This window comes from Epinephelus fuscoguttatus, linkage group LG13 (assembly GCF_011397635.1).
Source record: "Epinephelus fuscoguttatus linkage group LG13, E.fuscoguttatus.final_Chr_v1".
Taxonomy (NCBI): domain Eukaryota; kingdom Metazoa; phylum Chordata; class Actinopteri; order Perciformes; family Serranidae; genus Epinephelus; species Epinephelus fuscoguttatus.
Window position 1 is genome coordinate 14,048,425 of NC_064764.1, and position 27,173 is coordinate 14,075,597.

Here is a 27,173-nt window from a genome sequence, read left to right on the forward strand (position 1 = left end):
AGCATGATGTTCATTTTGTAAATTATGCTCCCAGTCAAGTAAAATATACAATAAAGCAGGGTATGCTTTAGAGCTTGGTAACCATCTGGTAACAACATGGCGGCAGCCAAAATGCCAAACTTAAGACTCTAAAATGGTAGTCCACAAACTAATAGGTCCACTTCTTTATACAGTCTATAGGAGTGATTTAATTCACCCCAGAAACTACAAGCATTCACACTTGACACTAAGGAACAGCCGGAAATAATATCACACTTATACTTGGCAAAAATAGAATGATCTGGAAATAGGGATGGAAAATAGAAAAGAGCATGGGAATAAAGAATAAAAGAGCAAGTAAAGAAAAAAAAGGAAAAGGTAGGGAGGGGAAAGCCGGAATAAGAAAATCATGCATGTTGTCGTGCCCATTGTGTTAAAGTAGGCATATTCAACATTCAAAAGAGAAGATGGAAAATAGCAACATGATGGTGATGATGGATGACAACATTTTACATCGTAATTGTGATGAATATCAGCCAAGATGATAATGACCTTGAGGCCAGTGGCACTAATACCTCATTATGAGCCAGATGGCCTTGCTGACATAGCATGGGAGAACTTATGACATTGGTCGTTATCCCTTACAAGTGACATGCTGCTGACACCCTTAATACCCAGACTCAATCAAATCGGACCTTCGAAGGACCAGTGTGTAGGATTTAGGTGGATCGATTAGCAGAAATGGAATATAATATTTATATCTATGTTGTTTTCATTAGTGTATAATCACTCAAAAGAATTGTTGCATTTTCATTAGCTTAGAATGAGCCTTTCATATGTTTGTAGCAGGCTCCTAGGAAGTGCACCAAGCTTGAAACCAATTGTAATCGTGGCCACAGTGGTATTGCAATTACCGGGGTCCATCATGTGATGCCCTGCAGCCCAAAAAGACTTTTTCCCATTGACTTACATGATGAAAGAGATGTCTCTAGACCAGTAGATACATTTTTTTGAGTGTCACAATCGCTGGCTGATGCCTTGTTCCACTAGCAGCATTTAATTCATTCGGTTCAATAACATTTGGAAAGTCCTAAAGAGCCTCATGATTAAATCATTTCATCCCCATTCAAGTTAGCGGAGCCCTCACGGGACCATGTGTGAATGCCGTAATGCTCCGGCGTTGTTTCGGGTGTGGAGGCTCCGTAGGATCCCTTGATATCCATGGCGGAATCTCTGAGTTGAGGCTGGTGGACGGATGGATGATATTCCACAGGGAAGCGCACCCATTTTGCGGACTTTGAGCGGTGTAAAATGCTGTGGTAGGCCGAATACGCAGAGGACTTCTGGCTCATTTCTCACTCGCCGGCGACTCTCACCATACTGCCAGGAGCAGCATAATGTAGGGGCCGGTCTACCTGGGCTCAGCTGATCGAGCCATCCCACTGGCCGATAGCACCGGTGGGTGTGTCTGGAGCTAACTCAGTGTCTGGAGGTGAGCAAGCCATCAGCTGACTGTCTTATAAAAAAAATATATATTTAGAAAATATACAGGATCGCCACACTTCATACGCTGGAAAGCGGAGGCAACAGTGAACAACATAGATGAAAAACCTGACCTGTTGTTTTGATTCCTCCGATCTTTTATTACCGATTCCGATTTTGTAAAAATAACGTGATCGGCGCCGCTAAAATTCATAGTACGTTAGGGATACGAAAGAACCAGTTGCCATGTTGCATTGCCATGTTACTACAGCAGCCCTAAATGGACAAACCAAACAGTCGCTCTAGAAAAGGTCCTTTTGCGTTTTTACATTACCTTAAGGCCAATAGGTTATCTTCGTGCTTGGAAAAGAGAGAGCTGAGCAGAGGGGTATTCAGTTGGTTACAATCTGCAACTTCACCACTAGATGCCACTAAATCCTACACACTGCACCTTTAAAGCTGTTAAACTACATGTAGAAATTTGTTTTCATTGAAAGCAAGTCCACCAAACATAAAATCTCACTGACAAAGTCACAAAGGATAAGCGCTAACATGAATAAAAGCTAATACATCTCTTGCAGTTTGATCTCCCCAACAAACATTCAAAGGTAATGAGTATGATTAGGTAATGCCTGTGTTAGAAAAAATGTTTTAATAGCATTCCTATTTGTTGCTTGTTTGTTATAGTCAGAATGTGTCAGATTACAGCAGTAATTATGACACTTTATCCAGGAAACAGGAGGTTCACTTTCGCAAGAAACAAGGTTAATTCCCCCCCCACCTCCCCATGTATGTGAGCGTGTAGTCTTTGTGCTTATGTGCTGTGGGCACACACAATGATCACCTCCAATCTAATCAGTCAACAACACAGCAGAACACAGAAATTTCCATTTAGACAGAATTCATTTTCAGTATGAACACAGTTCCTCTGCTCTTCAACGCACTCTGCCCACATCAACCAAACCTCTGTTTCACTCTCTTGCTCCCCGTTATATCCCCCTCTTTTTCTCCATTCTCCATTTTCTACATCTCCCTCTTTCACAGCCTGACCCTGCAGTATCCTCTTATCTGTCTCTGGGAATTTGTTTCTCCCTGATCTGCCCTTTTTATCATCCCTCCTCATCTTTCAGGGGCCAGAAGAGCAGATAAAATAGCCACCTATCAGCTTGTGCATGAGATGAAAAAGCCAAGGGGAATAGCAGCAATTGCCATGTGCTCTCGCCTATCTACACTCAGCTCTGAGGTATGACCAGTATAAAAGAGGGTTTGGTATAAACTCACAAATATCACTTTCTCAAAAGGCAGCACAAACATTTTGGCTTTACCCAGAAAAGATAAATGGTAAAAAAAAAATACTATGCATGGCTAATAGTATAAAATAGCATAAAGGAAAGACAATTATTTATCACTGTCACTTGTGTTTTAGAGCACAGCCTAAAATATTTTTAAAAGTGGATCTGCAGGCTAGAGGAGTTTTGTGACTTTTCTGACCCACTGTTATCCAGCTTGGCATACCATGTCACAGGAGTAATCTGCAAGCTTCATTTTCTTCGTTTGATGTTCTTAGAATCTGTTAGTGTACGAGCACATCATTAGTACACTCTTTAAACCTTCAGAAATAAATGTTTCACCACAATCACTGACCTTAATGGTGTCATTTAAAGGCATATACAAACAATTGTCCAATCAAATGTGATTTGAAGTTGCAGTAGCTTTCAGAGCAATATCATAAGTTGGAGGTTGCATTTGAATGTCACCTGGCAAAAACTTTGTTTACTTTTCCAAAAAAGCATCGTCTAATTTATTCGTTTCTCCCACATCCTTCGCCTACCGATCCAACAACGCAGGTGGGGAGGTGTGGGTGAAGGCCAACAGTCCGGTACAACTGTATTGTGGGTGGTTTGCTGCTGCAAATCACTATGGTTTTCAAGAGGCCCCATGCTCACTAAGACATGGCCACTTTTGAGCGATCAAATCCCTGAGAAATTGAATGAAATCCCTCGAAATGCCATCCGGCTCACATAATCCGTTTCACTCAGAAAGAATCACATTACAGAAGCTGAAGATGTTCTAACTGCCAGCCTTTAGAAGAGTTAAAAATGAACTACTTGTGGTGTACTATAACTGTTACATGATACATTGCTCATGCACAGAGGTTAATATTCGGAGCATTTTTGTCCACAGTATCCTGTGGAACCTGCAGGAATACGTTGTTTCTATCTGACAAGTTATGACTTAAAGCTTTTACAAACAAACTATGTCAGTGATGGGTTCTATCCACTTTTCAAATCAATGTGTTCTTCTTTTTAATATTTCACTTTTTTGTGCTTCAGCCTGCACTACATCCTCCATTAATAAGCCCCTCACTCGCCTCCCTACTGTATAATTTCCATCTCGATTTCCTCTGATCAGTCCTCCCCTTACAAAGGTGATTTGGATTAAACTGCATCCTTCTCTGGCACCTGCAGTTCATTGGCCAGATACAACAAACAAACATAGACTTGCGATCGAGAAGGAAAACCAGAAAAGCAACAACAAACGTCCTTTTGTCTTCACAAGCAGCTGTCTAGACAAAACGCCTGGACAGCTCAGTGGCTGACTGCTACAGGCCCGGGCAATGAGGTGAGGAATCAAATTAACAAGGGAGGCAGCTGGCATCAGTAAAGCCCTTTGGCTAGGGTCTGTTGTTTTGGTGATAGGCAGGATGAATTAAAGAGATATGATGTGCTACGCTGCACAGTCTCTCAACGTGACACTGTGATGACGGTCACAGCACCTTTTCTGTGCTCACCAAGGACAAATCTTTTGTATTATCTTCATTAGAGCACTGACAAGCACCAGCATTGTATTTGGAGTGCATGTCCTTGAAAAATAAACCAAAGGATCATCTGCTGATTTGGGCCAGTGATCCATATCTTTTCTTTTTTGTCATTGAAGGCTATTATCATTGGGATGAACAGAATTGTTGGGTCCTAAGACCATGTTGCGCTGAAACCATTGATTTGGGGGGAGATTATAGTGTAGCCGTGAGGGTCGTTTATGCTGTGTATTATTAGATTAAGTTGCTACATTAAACAATTACCTTCTGCATATAATTTCCAGTACCTTCTTTTTATCTGATAACTGAAATAGATGGCCAAAGCCAGACCCAGTTCTTTTTTATGTCCTCTAATGACAATAACAACAAGTTAACAAGTTAAGTGGACGGAGAACACGAGCTGCACTGACCACACTTGTTTGTGGCCCTTCAGCTATGATTAGAATATTGCATGAAATGAGCACAACTTGTGATTTTATACAACAATAACAATATAAATTATATTGTGATGTCTTTTTGCTAAACTAGAGAATTTAATACCTAAAAATCCTGCAAACCTTTCAATAAAGTATTCCTGCTCACTGTAGCAGCGCCCACAAATCACCTAATACAACCAAAGATAATACAGGAATAGATACATTTTAACTGAAAGGCAAAATCTGTGGGAAACAAATCTCTATAATCTCCACATCTGCTCCTACAGGCGGTGCTACATGACAGGGACAGGGAAGGTCACTGCCCCTTTGTTTGTCATAATTACCTCCGCCAAGGAGGTTATGTTTTTGCCGGCGTTGGTCTGTTTGTTTGTCTGTTTGTTTGTCTGCAAAATAACTAAAAAGTTCTGAAGGGATTTTGATGAAACTGAACAGGAAAGAATGATAATGGGACAAGGAACAGATGATAAAATTTTGGTGGTGATCGGTTGAAGCGAAGTGGATAAAATAATAAAATGGCGGGAAATCTGAGCTGCTTGGTGGAGGTCTGCCCTCACTGAGTGCTTTTCTAGTTATTTTACAGACTCCTGTGAAAGAAGCAGTGTGTGAATAAGGCTTTGTATCTGCTCATATGTAATCATCAATATACTGTAACTATGTGTTTCTGTATGTGTGTGTGTGTGTGTGTGTGTGTGTGTGTGTGTGTGTGTGTTACTGCCATGGCGGCTGTCATCTAGCATACAACAAAGCAGACTGCCTTGGAGGATTTACTGCTGTTTGACCTCCTATGTATGCAACACAATGATTTATGGTTCCATGTCTGCACAAGGCCACATACTGGCCACTTGCTCTCTCTTCAGTAGGAGAGCAAAAGAACTAGGCAGAAATAGATACCATTAAAGTTTGTCCCAACAGCAAAATATTTATGCTATTAGAAAGAATGTATTGTGCCGAACATACATTGAATCTCAAAGTCTGCAGCAGTATTATAACAATTTAAGCATGGACCTTAAGATGTCAAATCAGTTCTCCCCTCACACTGTATGAAAATATTCTATGAATATAAATAATTAAAATGCCTGTTTTTATGTGAGACCAGCTTTTGCTGTTTATACAGCAATACCCATTTAATCTCAGCAAAAATTTCTATGATAACTATAAAGACCCTACAATTTACAACACTTAGAGGATTAAGTTAATGGTGAAACTATTCATACATTGCATGTGAGACTTCACAACTACTGTGAATTAGAGCCAAATTTCAGATGGATGTACCAATTCAGGGGCTGGAACCTCCAGAGCCTAAAACTGAAAAATTATACAAGGCCGACAGCCCTTACCCATTTACTGCCTCCTCCAAATGTGGCTGAGGATCCTCATCGACTCAAAAAGTCAGGAAACATCATATGAATGCATTGTATTCATCAGGTGTTACAAACAGTAAGTCATTAGTATATACATCACTGTAGGATGTACTGTGAGTAATGAAGGTCAGACAACAGTGTACTGTTTGTTTCCAGTTTGAGAACGTACATGTGTTGTTAATCACAGTGTTACATGAGTGGCACAAAACCTGTCCAGGTGCATGCCGCATGAATGCAGAAATATATTAGTCTTGGAAATTTCCAGCTGAAGAAAACTAATTTGTAAATATGACTGATGAGGCTAAAAGGTAATATCTATATATTTCAATCCTTGATGAAAAGGCTTTGCAAAGACTTTTTTTCTAATCAGAACTGTAGTTCAGACTTGCCAGCTCTTAACAAATGCCCTGTTCAAGCACAGAACAATAAATCCTCCCTTCACACTTTCTCACTGTCACTGCCGCACAAACATGCACACACACATACACGTACACACAATAGAAAGCCACAGCAACACGTGTTGTGTCACACCAGTTTTTCACTTTGATGGTAAAAAGCATGAGGATCATGATTTGTCATCACAACAAAAAAAGTTCATCGTGTCTGATGAAATAACAAGATGATGGGAGTTGCGCTTTGTCTAGATGGAAAAATGTGTAACGGTGCAATAAGACATCAGGTTGGTGCCAGTGCACTTAAGGTCTTGGAGAGCGCCCATTCAAAAAAAGTGAGAGAAAAGGTAACATTTGAAATCTCATTGTTTTGACTTAGCCTTGGCATGTCAAACGAATACATTTTCTGCAAGCAAGTAATAAAGTGCACTATGCTGTCAACACATAGATGATTTAAATGTCTACATTTGCATCACTTAAGGCGACCAGCATGACAACTTCATAAAAATTTGTTAGACTGCTTAAAAGAGGGATGAATGTTCAAAAGCTATTCCTCATTACGTTTCTATTACTTCTTGACTTTTCAATTCTGCTGTAATGCCACACAGACATTGATCTAACAGTCATATCTCCCATTGTGTTACAATGCACACAGTTTTCCACGTGACATCACTGGGCGCCGAGATAAGAATGCAGAGCAGCTCATTGTCTCTTATCTGTCACACAGACTCAAAAACATCCTTCCATTTTTTTTTCAGTCACTCTCTCCTTACGCTTTCTCTCCATCTGATGAAGTGAGCCACACATTATGTAATGTGTTTACTCATGGCAACACAGTAGACATGCCCAGTATGCATACACACACCTCCTCACCATCACGTGGAGTAAACAGCAAGTCCCAACATGCCAAATCACATTATTCAAAGGGACACATAATCTGATCTAATTAAAGACTTAAAGATTACATGTACCATTGCACTGGCAGCGTAGCTAATTGCAGTCGCAGAATTTTTTCGCGGTTTGTGATAATAACAGCATAAGCGTCATTCAGTCAGGCCCTAGCTTCATTTGCATTCTTTTCACTAAAATATAAATGTGGTAAAATGTGATAGTGTGCGAAAGACGGGAAGAGAAATCAAACTGCATGAACATCAAATCATACTGATGAAAATGATTAGAAGGTATCGTGGTTAAATACCAGAATATGAATACAGTCCACACTGAAGATGGAACACGCTGTATAATTAAGGCAGCTTAAAAATTTGCATCCTTAGGGTTTACTGGGTGGGTGTGATCCTAAATGGATTAAAAAGGGGTTCATCAAACTGAAACCGTATAGGGGACAGCAGAGGAATCTGATGACATTAGTTGTAAACCTCCATTTATTTATTTATCTATTTATTTATTTTGTGAATCAAGACACGGAACACAAGGTGCAGCGCTGTATGCACTGCACCAAGGTCATTCAGGTGAACTTTTGGTATTTTTTGTACAAATGAATTTAACACTACTGTAGAAATGCCTTCCAAAAGAGATGGCCAATGGACGTGCAGTGGCATCCCCATATTTAAAGACTGTGAGTATAGCCATTAGAACAGATGTAAACACTTTTGCCTTCTGACATGGTCAGACAACACCCAGCATAAACTAGCTCTGTTTTGAGTGTATCCCAGCCCTTAGATGCGAGGTGACATAAGAAAAAATGTATTATTATTATACATGAGGTTGGATTGATACCAGCAGTGACAACCGTGGCTATTCGTATTTGTTACTTTTATCTCCCTTAAATGTTGTTACCCGCAGCAATCCAGTGCTTTCGGATGAAAACACCAGGAGAGCATTGGTGGCATTGGAGAATTTTGAGAAATTTTGTGAAAAGAGATTTTACATTGTTGTACAATTTTGCATTGTAAGTATGACTGTTTGCAATGTGTCAGTCTCCAGTCTCCTCTGTTGATTTGCACTGCATAATAAAACTCAACAGAATGACGTAGACAAGAGCACAGATGTACGTGTGTTATTCTGCAACAGTCTGGTGCTGGTCGTACAAATTTAGCCAGTGGATCTGACATGCATAATTGCAGCTTGACAATGTGCCTGACTCCAATTAGAGACTGCAGATGGACCACAGACCTGCAGTTAATCATCTGAAAAGGGACTGCCTTCATACAGCATGGTGTGAAAATGTCACTTTGCCTGTGCTTTGTTTTGCACCTTGCACAACAGATTGCACTGCGTGCTGTCTTTAAAACAGAGCCGTACATCTTTGACTTACAGCCTCTGTGGTACCTTCATTTCATTCTATCTCTATATCTTTCTCTCTATACTTTCTACACACTAAAGGCACCCACCTGTTATGGTAGGATACTCAAGGCTCACATATATGCATGGACATGTACACACAGAAATGTATGCAAGCACACCGACACATACAGATCTTTTTTTTTTTTTATTTCTTTTCACATCCACTTCAAGTTGCTCTCAGCTGAAGGGTACAGTACAGTCGATAGGATGTTACTGAATTCAGAGGCTGAATCTGCAGAAAACATCAGAAGACTTTCACTGTTTGTTTGTTTGTGTGTGGGCACATGTGAGTGCGCACAGCCTCATGAGCCAGAGGGCCAGTGAGTAACACATCTCAGCAACACTGTTACTTTACTCAGAAACAAAATACTATTTTATTTACACAACAAGTCCTCATAACTAAATGTCAAAGTGGGCTAGTCAGTGTTTTGTAAAACGGTCCATGCTCCAGAAACGGGTCATAAGAGCATGCAAATGGAAGGTAGGCAGTTGTGGGTGTGGTTAAAATGAACTTTTGTTGACATTTAAACTAGGAGATCAAATATTATCTTTAGCTGCAATTCTCAAACCTATCTGCCACTCCCATCCCCACTCTTTCCCCTGACTTCACTGTCATTAATTCCACAGTACAACAATCACAGAAGCTTTCATTGACCTTTGTGCAGTAAAGGTGAGAAAGTCTTTACACATCAGATAAAGGCAAAGGTCAGCCATCCTACTCTAGCCTAGGTGCTCTCGCCTTTTTCTTGGTAAACTACACATTTGGATTTTTGGAAAACAATAAAATGTTTTACACTTACTACATTTTGAGAGTGATAGTACTAATCTGTTGGGCGAGCAGCATAGTCAGTTTTAAAACAAACAGCTGGCTCTGTATGCAGAAGGAGATTTGAAGTGGCTCAGCTGATCAAACAATACTTTGCTCATTCTGCTGCTGAATTTTCTTAAACACAACAAGCCTGTCTATTGTTTTGCTCTTCTATAATGCCATCCTAATGTATGATAGGTAAGAGTAGTAGTCCATAAATGGTCTAAAAAGCTCATGATCTTTGTTGAAAGAATTAGAAGTGTCTCCTGTCATATTGTCTACTATTTGCAATTTAACATTTAGCAGAGGGTGGACTGTAAATGTATACCAGTGGCATCCCCTCAACCATTTTCAGTGCTGCTATTAATAGGCTGCTGACCTTTCATTCCTCGATTACCTCACCATCCCTAGCAGAGTGGACAAAGAACTAAAGAGCAAAGACTGGCAACAGGGGGGATAAGGAGGATGAAGAAGATGAGGGGGATGTAAATGATCATTTAAATCATTCTATAATGAGAACACTGACAATTGATTTCAGTACGTGAGCAGGGAACTCACAATATAGCCTAAATCCAGCTTGTTTAAAACCAATTCAAACATGCCCTTCATGACTACAAATACCACGATGAATGACAAACGGCTGAACACTGACTTTTATTTCTAAATGTTTAAACTCCTTCATGTACAAAGTTTCGAGCCTCATCGTTTCTTCTATATAATTATTTTAATCATTGTAATTAATCCTGTATAATATGGAACATTGATACACTTGGTAGTTTTCTACACAGAGTATCCTAATTTGCATCAGGACAAAAGGCTTCTCCTCCTCCAGCTGCTATTTAACACTTCAGTGGCTAAAGATGAAATGAATGCAATCAAGCTGAAACTAACTACAGAAAGTATTTCTACACATGTAGTTGCACAGAAAGGAAGGATCCACTGTCCTACCTCTCACAGCATTTTCAAATTTGTGCAACAGTGACAATCATGGAGAACATCAGCCAGCCTCTGGCACTGGATTTTGTGTTCCGCTGGGCCATATTTTGTAGTAATCTGATGCACTGCGTTACAGCACAAAATAGAAAGTACCTCTGTTTAATTCTAAACAAAGTAAGCACTTTCTGAACATTCAACATCATGGCCAGTTCACAAATGTTCTGATTTTACAACTAAACAGTGGGACTGCCTGATATGCAAAAAATATATCGCATTGCAAGTATTTTTTAACAGAAACTGCGACTGCAAGATGAGTTGCTACTTTGGTAGAATGGTATTTTTGCATTTCATTTTCAGTGGAATGAAAAAAAATGTATATATACACACATTTATAATCGTATGTTGTGACACGTTTTTCATTTATCTAAGAATCTTGCAATTTGGGTATTGCACTCGGCCATATAGCAATTTGGATAATTTTTTGATTAATTGCGCAGCCCTACTAAACAGTACACTAAAATGTGTTTTTGAACACATTTGAGGCAAGAAATAGAAAAATGCAGGAACATAATCTTGATTCATATTTGATCGGCGCTGCCTGGTTTAAGCGCAGTTCACGAGCAGTGATTAGGTTCATTTGGGATGAACTGCGCCTCGCCTGCAAGGTGGATGAGATTAGGCGGCTGCAACAGAGGGCTGTGACAAAAAGCTGAGGACAACTTGGACATTTTTTAGCCCTTTTCTAGCAGCTTTCAGTCTGTACAGGAGGCCACAGAAACACCCACAACCCAACCTGATTCTGATTTTTTATTATATATTTTTTATTTGTTATTAAACCCACATATCAGCTTTTTTGCAGTCTGCAATTGTGTAACTATAACACAGTAGCCTATTACAATGCTTTGCAGGTGATCTGTAATTTCTGTTCATGGTTCAACCTCCATTTTACATGAATTCACATGTAAATCAGCACCATCTCAGTTTGCTGCTGGATACAAATTAGCCAAGCAGACCTACCCTCTTCAAAGTACACAAGTAAATCAAAAACATTAGCCTGATAATCACACACAGAAGAAAGACATATAAGACAACAGCTTTCATTAAAGATCAGCCAGATAAAGTCAGGGACATATCTGTGGGACTAAATATTTCAATAATTAGCTTAACACAGTCCAGTGTTAACATACAATAGATTATGTGTAGTTTATGATCTGTGATATGAATGTATTTAGTCTCTCTCTCAGCCACACTACATGTATTCTGTTAACAAAATAATCTTCAAATCAGATAAATGAAACTGAAATCTCTCCAATTATAAAACAAAAAAAAAGCTGCCTAAATCTCACAAGAATATTGTTGTGCACGATTGCATGACGTCTCAACCTGCCGGATGAAGTCTGCCACAAATCTAACTGACATGCATTGTGTGGCAATTGCCTGTGATGGATTTTGCACAGGCCTAGCTCATCTTAAACAATTTTACTAACATGACTGACAGCTGCATTAAAGACTCCTTGGCTCTGATTGGTTGTCTCCTTGGCTCTGATTAGTTGATATCCTTTATGCGCAGTGGATTCTTGCAAATAACATTAGAAGCACTACAGAGGCAGAGGAACTACACCTTTTAGGGAATCAATCCATCAACTTAAAATAATTAGTGCATTTCCTATTTTTATCATTGTATTATTATTAAAAAAGGAAAGAATTAAATCAGTCATTCCTCGTGGGTCAAGTGGGGTGGGGAGTTTGATGGGTGTGGTGGACGGGTCCATGTCATTGGTCCGATAGCCCATTGGTCCGACATCCCATTAGTCCGATGGTCCGCAGTGCTGAACAGCTCCTGGCAGGCGTATTTCTACCTTGATGGTGCGCCACGACCGCCTCTGGGTCAGCTGGGAAAGGCCTGAGGCAAAGCAGGCTCACAGCTTATGTGTTTGCCACTTTCTTTTTCATTTTAACCCACACCATGATCTTTTCCTGACCCTAACCAAGTGGTTTTTGTGCCTAAACCTAACCAGACCTTAACCACAGGGCATCATGATGATTTCGGAATGGACTTCGGAACAATGGGTTTAATATGGTCGGAACAATGGGATGTCGGACCAATGGGCAGTTCCCGTGGTGGACGGCCTTCCTACCTACATAATGTTAGAGGAAACAGTGGATTGTAGAGACACACTGGTCTCGTGTTTTACAACAAAATCATCATAAATTACAGCAATTGATGGTGATTACTTTGACAGTATAACACTGTATGATATATAGTATGTTGCTACAGCAAGCCATATCATTACATGACTCATAGGGAGAGTTCAGAGCAGTTATGATTGCAAGGCTTTCAGTGCTTTACTGTCTACAGACTTTCCTACGCAGTCTGGGAAGATTTTCATAAACAACATTTCATCAAGTCTCACTCTCTCGCTTGCACATACACATGTTTTGATATATACATCACTACAGAAAGAGCAGACCTTTAGAAAAAGCATGTAGGAGAGGAGAAAAGGAGAGGAGGAAGAATATGGAGAAGAGTGACAGGATGCAGTAGAGGACAGGGGGAGAAAGCAAATACAAAGGCTAGGACAGGTGAGAGGGGAACGACAAAGGGGGAGAACAGAAACAAAAATACACTCCCTCTTTTCCTTGCTTCCTGTTGTTTCACAGCTAAAAATTTACAGTCAATGTGACAAAAAAACAAAGTGATAAAGGGTTTTCATTGTAACAGAGACAAACATACTGCAGTGCAACATGGGGCATTGGGTACATCTCCTTTTCCCTCTGACTAGTACTGTAGATGGGATCATTACATAGCAGGAAGGAAATGAATGGCCTTCAAACCAAACCAGAAATACCAGTGTTAATGGAACCCAGAGGAAGGAGGACTAATGAAAAGAAGGGGGGACAAAATGAGACCACTAAAACACCACAATTGCCAGCTTGCGGATTCAGTCCATTAGCAAATACAGGCTTAGACAACATGATACCGAAACAGCAATAAAATTATCGTTACCAGTGAGATAGTATCTGCACTATCTGCATATCAAGAAGGGCGCAATGTAAGAAAATTGAAGAAGAACAGGTCTGCAGACACATGATATTTAATACAACAAACAAGCCAGAACATTGCTCAACTTTTGCCTTTCCTGTTAATTTTATATATGCTATGTGCTAGTTAAAAATGTTTGAAGATGGTTAAAAGATGTGGCTGGGGGACTGTCACAACCTTCATGGACACATTACATTGTATATACTCACATCTTAAGTTAGCTAACTAGCTAGCTAACATAAAGCCACATCAAGAGGAGTAACGGTAATGACAGATGACCAACATCAGCCAGGTCTGCCTCCACCTTATTTCGGTGGCAACGTTAAAGAGATTTGAAAATGGACGGATAGGTTGGTTTCTGACATATTTTTAAGATAGCCAGATCAAGGCTAACATTCTTTTATTTATGTTATCTCTGTAAGGCTAGGCACTGTACCGCCATAAAGTAACTAACGTAACTTTCTACAGTAAAGATAGGAGAAAGTCAGCACCATGGTATTCAGTAATAAATAGAGTACTTTACTGAAGCAATGTTGACTGATAGTCTTGTCATCGTCAATCTCTACTTCTCCCTTTTTGTTGAGACCAGAGGCCTAAATTGACACAGTTTTTGCCTTATTCATGAAAGGTAACATCATCAATATATCCATCCATGCATACTGTAGTATGCTTTTCGCTTCTTGAAGCTATATTGCCTGATGCTGTGAAACTATCAAATAAACACTGTGGCGACCAGCAAAGTGGAACCGGCATCTTTTAATTAACCTTATCTGACTCAGCAACAGAAACTAAGGGGGGCGGGAATTGGGATCGGTCAGTTATGTGGTCACATTATGAAGATTCTAACATAATCGTCTGTCAAACTTTGTATATTTGTACCATTTAGATTAATACAAAGGACATTATCTCTTTACTTGAGCAGGTGGAGAACACTTAGACCACATTATGACAGACTTAACTGCTGTGTGAAAAAGCACAGTCCCCTCATTCATTGGCACCTGGATATGCATGTGATTGCACCATATGTGGAAATTTCCACAGTCATGGGCAAACATGCAACAGTCAACATCTGCCGTTGCATATTTACAAAAAACACAGGAAACAAAGGAGATAATAATAATAATAATAGTAAGAGATAATATGAGATAATAATCATCTTTGTTGTTATAAACTTGCAATGGGCCTTGTCCTTTTCTGACAATACTGAAAAAATAATCAATGTACCAAAAAAATAAGGCTAGACCTCATAAAAAAAAGTGATAACTGTGATGAAGGGAAAATATACTTTGCTATACTTCATTCTGATTCAAAATGAACTGCCCAACTCATATTACTTTTCCTTTAATCCCGGGGTAAACTACAGGGTAGAGCCATTAATTCTATTATCGTGGAGCGTGCAAGGGTAAAGTAAGGATAGAGTGCAGTGTGCGGTTATGAGCAGCTTAATTTTGCTGCTTCATCCCTTTTCTGTCTCACTACCAGAACAGCACTTTTGCTTGCTCACCTTTGGCACCAGTAAAAACTACCATCACTCTAGTTTACAAATAGAGGGCTACAAATCCTATTACGTGCAATTCAATCAAGACCAAGTGAGTCACTAGAGAGGACTTACGTCTCGTCGATTATGTGTCCATATGCTCATATCCATGGAAACGTGTGTGTTGATAATGAGCTCAAGTTTGGAAACAGAATTTGTGCTAACAGTGGTGACAGACATCATGTAAATAGAGCTTGGTGTATGCAAATACACCCAACACTCTTGATCTGGGTAGCATCTGATTGTGGCACTGGACACTTTCTGTGTTGCTGAGCTACTGATTGCAAAAATAGCTGTTATGTTTGCAGGCCTGCTCTCACAGTCAGCAAAGCCAATGACACAGTGTGACAACGATGAATGCTTAATTGATGACTATCTGATGGTACTGTTTGTCTAACTGGCAGTGCAAAGCTGTTCTGTCACACACACTGTAAGACTGTGTGAATTATAATAGACTGTAACAGTAGCTGTGTGTTTACACAAAATGACCTCCTCCCGTTGTCCGCTCACGCTCTATTGGCCAAATTAGGTTTACTAATTGCTTGCTGCTGGCCACTGAACAACATGTGGCTGCTGATGAGAGAATTTGTCCTCAAAAGCAAAACCGCAGTCGTCCTCTTACCTAGCAACAAGCAGAGGCTTGTTGTCTATGCTGGCTAACTTATCTCAATTACTCAGCACTGTCAACAGATTTCTGGCAGGGCAAAAGCCTTGGCAGTGTCTTGAGTTGATAGAGGAGAACATGCAATATCAGCTTTAGTCAGGCCTATTGATATTCTAAGTGGCAATATCACATTCAGAGACATTACTAATAAGTATCGAAAGATATTTACTAAAACTTACAGTATCATCTTTGAGTATTATTTACATGGTGTAGCCGGTTTATCAGGTACACAAAAATGAATACAGTCTAAAACAAAATCCCCAGGCCCTAGTAATGTCTCAAAAAAAAGCTGGCAATGATTTACAGTATTGCTTTTTAAGTGATACATGGATCAATGTTAACGGTCACATTTTTTTTATAAACAAGCTGTTAATATCAATACGAACCCTTTTTCCTCCTCCCTCTCTCTTTTCTTTTCAATTTCTCTCTGCGTCTCCCACCTCATTCTTGTTCTCCTTTACTCTGATCAGATTGACTGTTATGAGAACTGACTGTCTATCAGACTCCAGGCAATTCTATTACCTGAACCCTTTATTGAAACTACATCCACTCTCACCGCGCCAACACACAAACCAACACCAATAAGAGACAAAAACATGTGCGCACACACGTACACGTTTGTGCACAGACACACATACAATATTGACACAGGTAGACCGCACACATGAATGCATACTCAGCAAGCAGACACAGGGGTTTTGGCACAGACATAGAAAAAGAAATGAAATGAATACACACACACAGACACACAAACACACACACACACACACACACACATACACACATACACACAAACACACACACACACACACACACTCTTGTCATGCTCTTTCTCTGTTCTATTTGTTTTTAATAACCAAATCTCAGCATATTTTGGTAATCTCGCCCCAAGCAGGGGGAGGAGTGTCCTAGGAGCCCACTGCAGAGAGCCTCATTGCCAACCCACTGCGCCAACCCTGATGACATCGTCACTATGCACCATTCACCGGAGCAAGACCAGTCCTACTGTGATTCCCTCACCCGTATATATTAAATGTAAGACACTTTGACACCGTAGAAGCACCAACTAAACTGTCCAAAGCAAATCACTATACACAGATTGTAGCAACAGTCAGTGTGCTCATGTATTTTTATTTCTCGATCACTATGGAAGGTTTAAGTTCCACCAACTGCAAAAACATGATCATAAAATAACATGATTTGTTGTATTGATGATTTACTTGCCACAGTGCTGTTTGTGCAGCAGGAGTCTATGTCATCACATAAAAACACAATATAATGTTTCCAAAAACCTAAAACTATAAGGTAAATGGTTCAATGTTATTTGGAATAGTATTGCTTTTCGTATGTGTGCTAATCCCTTTATTTTTTAATTGTAGATCGTATGAAAGGTAAATATAAGATTATGTTGTGAAAGGCTTTAGCCTTCCTTATATTAAAGATGCTACTTTTGAGGCTTTGGACAGAAAATGAAATTGACTGGCTCATTCGATTACGTCAATGAGAGGTGAAAGGTTATATTCCTGCTGTCAGCTTGGAAAGTAGACACAGCCTACAATATGTAGTGATGGCTCAGATAAGGCAGGGTAGTTCTATCTAGCTAACCTTACTGGAGTAGATAAATTATTACAGTACCTCAACCGGAGCAAGGAGAGGTTATTGACAAATTGTTTTCTGATGAAGCAACCACACTCCATGGAAACTAAGATTTATTGATCACTCTTCTGCCTAAACTGATGCACACAGACACACATACTGTACATACACAGTGGCACTAAGGGAGCCATGCATGCATGCCTACACATCACACACTGAAAAAAGGCACCTCCCACAGAGAGCCCACATAGCCGCAGTCCCACACAGTCGATCAATAGTGTCATCTGAATGTTTTAACTTGGGCCCCTGGAGATCAATACAGATTTCTTAACAGGAACAAAATATATATATCTGCCAAATAATGATGTGTTGAAGGCAGCGTGTACGGTATTGGGTCAGTCGCAGCAGACAAATAGATGAGAAAGAGACAGTGCTCACTTTAATGTGCTTGTTTTTACACGCTGCTCCACCCTGAAGAGACTGGGTGAGAAAATTGAAAATCTGGTTAAAAGGTGAAATATCCCTGTTTGGTTGTGTGTGCGATACTAACATGTGTTGATGCAGAATAAAAGCAAAAGGAAGGACTTACTATTGTACCATTTACGAAGTAGAAATGGAGCATAGGAAATCCCTGCAATGACTACCACTTATACAGTACTAATAAAGCTACAAAGAAAGGGACATAGAGAGGAGAAAGGCATTAGAAAAGCAGTAGACGAAAAAAAACAAAAAGAGACCATGACAGAAGATGACAGGTGGAATCAAAGCCCTGAGAAGAAAAGGAAGAACATTCAGACTGGCTGTGAAGGACAGAGGAAGGGTGAATTGAATAAATAAGCAGAAATAAGGGAGGAAAAAGGTCCTCTACACAGAAGGCGATGGAGAGCGAGGCTGAATGAGAAACAGCAAAATAGAGAAATGTGTGTATGTCAGAGCATGCAATTGAGGGAGAGAGAGAGAGTCAGTGACAGGCCACATGGGAGCAGATAAAGGTGTGTGCAGCATGTCAATATAAATGCTAAGTCACTCAAGGGCTTCCATCCAGCTGAAATCACAGCCTCGCTTCACAATCAGGCATTAGAGGGAGCCTCCTATTCTCCATTTCGTTCCCTCTCTTTCAAAAATTCAAACAATGTCACATCTTCCTCTGTCTCTTTTTTTCTCTTTTTCTTTCAGCAGAGAAATCGCTGTCCATCTATTACCCCAGCAGGGCCAGCAGTGCGGCTGCTGCAGCATCAATAATTGCTTGCTTCCCTAAAGGCATACTGGGAACCCTGGGTATTTATGAGGGTGTAATCTCCTACCTGGGCTGCACTCACACGTCCTCTCCCATCCCTGTGACCGGGTGACCCAGGGGATGGACTACTGGATAGACAGTTCTGAGCCTGCGACATAACAGCCGAGCAACATGAAGTGACAGAGCTGAAAGAGGGATGAGAGGATAAGGGGGAGGAGTGGAGGAAGGAAGACCCCTGCCTGGAGACACACTACAGCATTGCCACAGCTTTGTGTAGCAGAAGATAATCTATTACTGTGGACAGTGAAATTTCTCCTGATACTAGTATAGGTCATGGGTTTGACAAATATCACTATTACTTACACTTGTAACCATTGTGCATCTATGTCTAGTACATATTTGCATTTAATTTGTTAATAGTGAAGTGTATTTTTATTTTTAAATGTGTCCTAATTAATCATGCTTATTATGGCAATAATAACTTCACATTAATTGCTCTTCTGCCTGATAAATACCAGCCCAAAAAAATCATAGATAGGATGATATGACAAAATTTGGGGATCTTTTTTTTTAAATACTTCCATTTCTTCTTACACTGTCAAAACAGAGTGCAGGATAATGTGAGCACAAGTATACTGTTTACTATGATGGATTATGTTTAATTGTATTTGTTTTTCTATAATGCACAATAATAAACAGAGGCTAAGGCCAGGTGAGGTATTTACTGCACATACAAAAATATACAGTTGTCTTGTGTGTCTCCAGACAAGAGTAAGGGAGAAAGTGAGCAGATGAGGGTTTAAGGATACATCCGTACGCCGCCTGTCCTGGAGCCAACTGCCAGAATCTTCTGCACAGGGTCAAAGGCCAAAGCAGTGGGTTGGTAAGGGAAACCATGGCGCACCGTCTGCAAGGACAAACACAAAACAAAATTTTAAATAAAACAGAAAAACATGTTAGGATCATAGTGAGGGTAATGAAATGATTATATCATTGAATGATTTTGCCTGCCTCTATGACATCCTATTGTGTCATGAATCCAGTCAAAGCTTTGTCAATTTTAAAAGCTAAATGTACATTTTCTACAACTTCAACCTTTAATCTGTTAGAAAAAAATAGATGAATAAATCATCTGAACTCCGTTTGTTTTCTGAAAAAATGGTTGCAGGTAACTTATGATGTCAAGGATATTGCTTATGTGTTTACTTCTTATTCTCATCATTTTATCTAGGTTTTGTCAGTAACAACAAATATTTCTATGACTGCCACTCTGCTGTTTATCAACTGTAAAACTGGCTTGTAAGTATAAAAAACATTTTCCTGTGAAATTTTCATGTGTCTGATTGCTGCTGTGATCGTAATCAGACATATTGTGAACAGTAAATACTTGCAACTAAAATGGAGGAGTCTGTTTGTCCTTCGATTTTCTCAACAACCGTTCATCCAATTGACTTCACACGGTCTTTATCCGCTGTGAGGGTCTTAAGGACAGAGGGATGTCGTATGCTGTAAAGCCCTGTGAGGCAAATTGTGATTTGTGATATTGGGCTTTATAAATAAAATTGATTGATTGATTGACTTTGCGTGTGTACTACTAAGGACCCTATGAATTGCAGTGTCATGTGTGAAGTTGTTTGAATGAGCGGTTCTCAAAAAAGCTGCTAACAGTTATATCAGAGGCCAAGAAAATGTCCCGTTCTGAACAGGCCCATTTCAAATGAGCACTGCACTAGTATTGTTGTAAACATACTTTCCTACTATAACCTGTATTTGCACATTGTTTTAAAATGTATGAATACAGAACACATCAAACATGCATCTGAATTTCAATTAACTGAAAGCTCATTTAAATTTAAAAACTTGAAAACACTACTCAGGTCAACATCCTTCTATTGATAAAACATGAAGACATCACACCGTGTAGATAGCCAGGAAACTGCAGCTTCTGTTAAGTTGCATCTGGATTGAATTGAGAGTGAACTAGGCTCAGCATTCATATGCCAAGGCCTGACTAGGCAGAACGACACTGTCTCTCACACTCCCACTCTGAGATACACTGCATGCACTGCAGCTGTCTGCTATTAGTCATGTTAAATTTCCCAGCAGTGCCTCACTTACAGTTATCTGTTCTGGGGAGATGAAAAAACACGGCCGTCACGAGTGTTTAATGGAAATGTTAGATGAATAATATTACAGTGTTGTCAGCAAACTGCAGCATGAGAAATTACTGTTTAAAGCACTTTAACAATGATACAGATAATAAAAATGTCTGATGACTATGCAAACACCAACACTGTCTGACACAGAGTCCCTGTTTTAGCAGAGCATTGTAAATAAATATGTAGTTCTGTTGTTTAGTTGTCTTTTTCCCATCCAAAAAAGTTCTGCAAACAATCCCACAATGACAATGGTCTTACTTTAAGAACTAGTGAATGGGTAAACAAGGAAGAGATTTTTGACACAAAAGCACCTTTGTGCAGGGCCTGTCATGAGTATAATAAATCTTGTCAACATTAGTTGTAATGAAAGCCTCAGACTGCGTACTGCAAAGAAAATATCCAATTAGTTCTCAGAGAAGGCCAATAACCACCATGAACAAATATTTAAAAAGAAACAATATTTCATCTGTAAAATTCTTGACAGAAATCGGTCAATAATAAACCTCCAGTTCTGAACCCACAATGAAGTCATCAGTGGCTTGTTTGTTCATAGCGTAACACCCATTGTTGCCAGACTCCCCCACCTCATCACCATCACAAACACCTTTGTTTAGCCGCCTGAATTGTTGTAAAAGGGGTTTTGTGCTCTCATTAATACTGCAGAGGATGAATTTTGCAAAGATAACATGAGAGTCTGTGGGTGAATTAAATGGTTATAAAACACAGAATAAAATCACTCAGCGGTGATCAGACCTGACAGAGGAAAATGAGAAACAACACAGAGACACACCGAATCCCAATGCAACCACAGGACAGATTCAGTATGAGTCTGTGCTTGTCTGTATGTGTGTATGTGCTATAGAGTATGGGTGTAGGTGCACATATTTTCCACTCACATACAGTAAATAAAAGCTTCACTGTGTGACTGTGCAAAGGCTAAATGTTATTTCATTATTTACACATAATGCATAACTATGAGTGCAGTGTGTGTGTGTGTGTGTGTGTGTGTGTGTGACTGCTATGCTCAGGTCAACAAGTGCCTTGCATACAAATGGAGTAGTAAACAACAGCATAAATTACCTTTTTGCAAGGGATAAAAACAATAAACATAGCATCATACATCCCCTGCTAACATTCTGATCAGCAAATCTATACTGAATCAACACACAGTCAATGTTGATATGAAAAGCCTCCTCTCATTATGATTAATGTATTTGCGATGTTTCATCTTATTCCCTGTGAAATCTATTTATAAAGAACATAACATCCGTAATTCATCAGTCTAGGACTTGGATCACATTGTACACAACAACTGCTGGCCTTCTCCTGTCAGTTTCTATTTTCATTAATGTCACCCATTTTGAATACACTTTCCATTATGTGGCCATTAAATAACCCTGAATAAATGTATGATATTGCTTAGTATGTATGCATCTGGAAGGCATTACAGTAGGACATTAAGATGCACACCATTAGCCACAACACCACCACCCAAGCACACATTCACAAGCACTTTGTAGAGTTACACAATTTCAAAATGGCATGGCTTTGAGATTGTAATTCTCTTGCATGATTTTATATATTATTCTTGCATGATACAGGATGTTATTGGGGGACTGAATGCCAGACATGACTACATTTTAAAGCAAAAGTTTGTAACATTTAAGAAAAAATGTTGTCATACTTGTTGAAACTGTCACTGTATTCTGAAAGAAGTGCATGAGACAGATAGTCTGGGAAAAACAATCATGCCCTTCCCCCTCTTTCTACTGCCTCCAGTGGCATTCCCTAGAATCAGACCACAGCTCAGCAGAAACAACCAATGCAAGCCGAGGAGTCTCTAACCCAGCTGTCAATCATGTCAATCACTCCATGAACTTTGGTCAAACTAGGAAGCACTGATCAAATATGTATCAAGATTCTATTACGGCATTGTCGATTTCAAAAAAAGAAATAAGAAAAAATAGTGTAGTGTTGAGCTGCACAGTGGTGCTCCGGGTACTCCGGCTTCCCCCCACAGTCCAAAGATATGCACTTGGGGACAGATTAATTGGTGACCCTAAATTGTCCGTAGGTGTGAATGTGAGTGGGAATGGCTGTCTGTCTCTATGTGTCAGCCCTGCGATAGTCTGGCGACCTGTCCAGGGTGTGCCCTGCCTCTCGCCCAATGTCAACTGGGATAGGCTCCAGCCCCCCCGCGGTTAGAAAATGGATGGATGGATAGTGTACTGTTTATCTGTAAAATTAGAAAGTTTGGGACCCAGCCCTCACATTGTTCAAAGCACCTCCTTTTTACAGCCTAATAGTACACTAAAATATGTTCCTTGGCTCTGACTGTTGTCAGTTACATGCATTAAGGCCATTAAAGCACTACTGCTATTTTTTTCCAGATGCATACATACCAAGCTTTAAAGGGCTCATAAGAAAGAAAGACAGAGTTTGCAGAATGGGCACTGACACACACCTTCACCCTATCGTTACAAACCACTTGCCTTCCATATCACCCCCATTTACTGAAGAGCACAAAGAGGAAGGTCAAGTGTTTATCAGAGTTATCAGGCAATAAATGTATGAGCCATTAGCAGTAAAGAGAGCCGCAGATGATACCAGCAATGATGTTTCAAACTGACACTCAAAAGCACTTCTCTGACTTTGTCTCTGATCAGAAGACAATTTTTATTAAACAAGCCAAATGCATCAACAAATGATTCTACAACAAGAGAGTGGCTTATACACTTCCATACACAAATCATTTCAGTGAAATGGCAGCCCATACACATATCACTTCTATCCGAACCTAACCAGACTCACACATTCATCCTCCAGGTCTTGCTACCAGGCCTCTTAAGGTTCTCTAGCCCAACTCTGGTGCACTGTTGCCGGGATACAGGAGATCCACCCCCCACATATACAGTACATACAAGAGAGCCGAGAAGTAGATGAGAAACACATTTACTCTGGCGAATCTCAGAGCTGCTCATATATATTTCAAGGCCAAAGCCATAAAGCCATTTTCTCCCTTTTTCAGTGTTTTTGTACATGTAGTATACATGCATGTGTATGTGTGAGACCAGGCTCACCCACACTATCTATCTATCTATCTACAATGTATTCATCTCTTTTTTTAATCACTGTGGCCTGCCATTGTCTAAAATAAGAGGTACCTAATAAAGACTGTTTTATCAGTCAGCATCAGTCTAAAGTCTGTTTAAAAACTTAAGGTAACAACCGAGTGTTGTGTGATGAGTTGTGTGTCAAAAACAGCCCAAAAATTAACAAGGGGGAAAAAAAGGAATTATTTAATGTACATTCATTCTATTAAAGCAGCGAATATGTACATTTAGAAACGCAGTCAGCCGTGCAGCAACTGTTGACCTGCTCTAAAGGACCTGCATTATGGCTGCCAGAGGCTGCATTACATCAACTCGGATCTCCATCCACCACCTCCCCTTTTCGCTCACTCCCTGTGTTGTTTTCTTCCCGCTACACATACACAACCTTTATGCACACAAGCCTGATGTTTAATCAGATAGCCCCACACAGACATCCCCACTCCCCTAAAGACTAATACCACCTCATGCCACCCACCATCCTCTCTCTCCACACAGCATTCAGCTGCAGAGCTGGTCTAGACCCCTGCTTCTATAAATAGCAAGCAGCACCCATGTCTACCACTGCCAGTAAATTGTGCATTGAACAGCTATATCACCAAACACAGATCGACACAGTTAAATATGACATTATAATCTCAAAAATATTTTTGTGTGATCACATTAATTGTCTGTAGCATTTACACTGATATAAAGGTAAAGCAGATGCCAATTTAACAGAGTGTGTTGCAGCTTATTCAACATAATGGACTGTTTCACAGTTACTGCTAGCATACAGTATTGAGTATCAGCTCTCTACAACGTGTGCATTTTTTCTCGCAAAGTGTGTATGTGAAAAATTACTTCAAAGTTCTGTCAAAATACACACATTTGCTAAGAATATCTGAGGCTAGCAAATCTGTTTTTTAAATATTCTATCTTCCCTCATGCTTCCTTATAAGTAAAGACAAATGTACAATATGTTAAGGTAGCAGGTTTCATGCTTGTAGGCAGTGTCATTGCTTTTGTGAGTTAAAAATGACAAATTATGTTGTGCAGTTGTGTCTGTAATTGTTGAAAAACTGTTTGCTGTGATAGCACCACTCATCTCCCACTATTAATGATTTGACTTTTCAGCATAATGGTTGATAAACAGTGCGCAGTTTTCTGGGAGAAATTTTCTAGCTTTGAAAAAGTTATGACTATTGTATGCTTTTTGTGGCAGCGACAGCAGTTTATAAACAAAGTCATCATTACTGAACAGTGAGTAGGCACATACATTCAGATTTTACAACAGAATATGCAGCTGAAAAGATGCTGTTGAATTCACACGCTGACAGAAAATGATCTCTCAGAGATGTAATATAGGGGCACAACAACGCAGGCTGTCAGTACCAAATGCATGCAGGGAGCATTACATATAGCTGATTTTAGCTAACTGCTAACATATGCTGCATTTACACTAACTGCTGAGGCAGCTCGTGTCACGTGACGTATTCTTATCAAAGAAAATGTCTACTCTGTCTGACACATGCTGTGAACAAAAAAATGCACAAACAGAAACCCAGAGTTGAATTAATCACTTTCCTTCAAAATAAACCAAGATTTATAGATACTGGCAAAGAAAAGGGCCACGATAGGAGAAAAACTACAGACGAGGGGAGCGTTGTTTCAGTTTGTTTAAAGCTGCGAGTCCCCACAGTTCACAAGGCTGTACAAGGATCCTTTTGAAAATAACTCATGAGTTGAGAAACTGCAAACAATTGGCTACTCATTAAGTTACTGTAAAACTAAAAAGAACCACAAAATGGTCTATTATTAGACTAAAAAAAACTGGTGCTGTAATGCATTATGTTGAAAAGTGTTTTGTTGTTCTGTCCCCCATGTGTGTAAATGGTAAGAACAAAAAAATTTGAAACACCTCTCAATAGTACTACAACACCTCTATTTACATTATGACCTCAATAATACAAATATAATTGCATTTACACATATAAGGACAAGAGCTGTACCTCAGTAGCGCTTGTTATATATATATGGCAGTGTAGGATGAAAGTTCACCAGGTACCTAAATTCAGACGTTGAGCTTAAGTAGCCAGCAGATACCTGCTACTATTCTAGGCATGTCAACAACTGAGTCAGGGCAGTATAGGTCTTACATGCATGTAATAATTCTAATAATATCTTATCTCAGTAGCTCTTCAGAGCTACACCAAGACAGGCAGTCAGCCAGTTTAATGAATGATTCGGTGCTTTCACCCTTCAACATGACACATGGCACAACATGGCAACATTACTACAGGACCTCGGTGGATACCGTTGAGCTGGGATACATCAGAAATGCACTCATGACTCTGCAGCCTGACCTTGATGATGCTTCAATACATTCATCTACACAACAACAAAATCACAAGGGAAGCATTTCTCACAGAGAGCAAGAATAAATGGAGGACTGGATGAAGAGGCCACTCTTGATGTGCAGTCTGAGGCAAGAGTACTGCCAAGTGGTGAATAATGCATAGAGAGAGTAGTATGCATGAGGACAGCAAAGAGCAAATGGAAATGATGTAGAGAATGCAGTGTATATGGGAGGCCAGGGGCTTACTGTAGCTGTTTTGTGAGGATAGCTTTTTTAATTAACAGCAGGTGTGTTGAACCGTTACTCGCACTTACATTGTTAAATGGTAACATAGCCTACGTTAGCTTCGGATGAACTTCAAGAAATGGCTATGGCTAAAAACTTTAACATATAGCTTAGTGGAGCATATTGTTTTATATTTTAGTAATGCTGAAATACGAGCGGTAACTTACTTCATAGGTCCCTTGCAGCTTGTCAGTCTTTCAGCTCAATGCTAGGTCTCAAACAGCATTTGACATAAGTTTGCTCTCGGCTGTAACCGAACATTTGGCTAAACTTAACTGTCCAGTCCATTTCTGAGGGAAAGAAACAAGGAAACAAGTTGTCCATCGACAGAAGGACTTCTTTTCCCTCGGTGGTACCAACTATTAAAACAATGGCCGATATATAATTTGTGTTTTACACCTTTTTCTGGGCTCACGCAGCAGTTTTCGGGCGACTGCGCAACGGATGCAGCACTCACTCGCCAGCCGCAGGACGTCAATGCGCATGCGCGAGTATCGTGCTCAATTTTTTTTTTTTTCTACCATGACCCGCCCTACTCTCCTCTGATTGGCTAGTACATGTTGGCTTCCTTGATTTGATTAATTAGATTGGTTGGGGGGTGAGCCAATGCCTTCGCAATCATCTAAAGCAAACTGTACTTTGCAATGCCACAAAAAATGGTTTCGATCCAATACCCAGTAATACAGG

The 27,173-nt window shown here is 39.9% G+C and overlaps 1 protein-coding gene across 11 annotated transcripts in view; it reads right to left on the minus strand.

Moving 5' to 3' along the window:
• Positions 1-27,173, minus strand: part of stxbp5l (syntaxin binding protein 5L) — a 185,575-nt gene that overhangs the window by 137,363 nt on the left and 21,039 nt on the right. For all 11 annotated transcript variants that reach the window (XM_049593232.1, XM_049593228.1, XM_049593226.1 and 8 more), the window contains exon 2: positions 19,404-19,501. In XM_049593232.1, the coding sequence (XP_049449189.1) occupies positions 19,404-19,501 (98 nt within the window). The remainder of the gene's footprint in view (positions 1-19,403; positions 19,502-27,173) is intronic.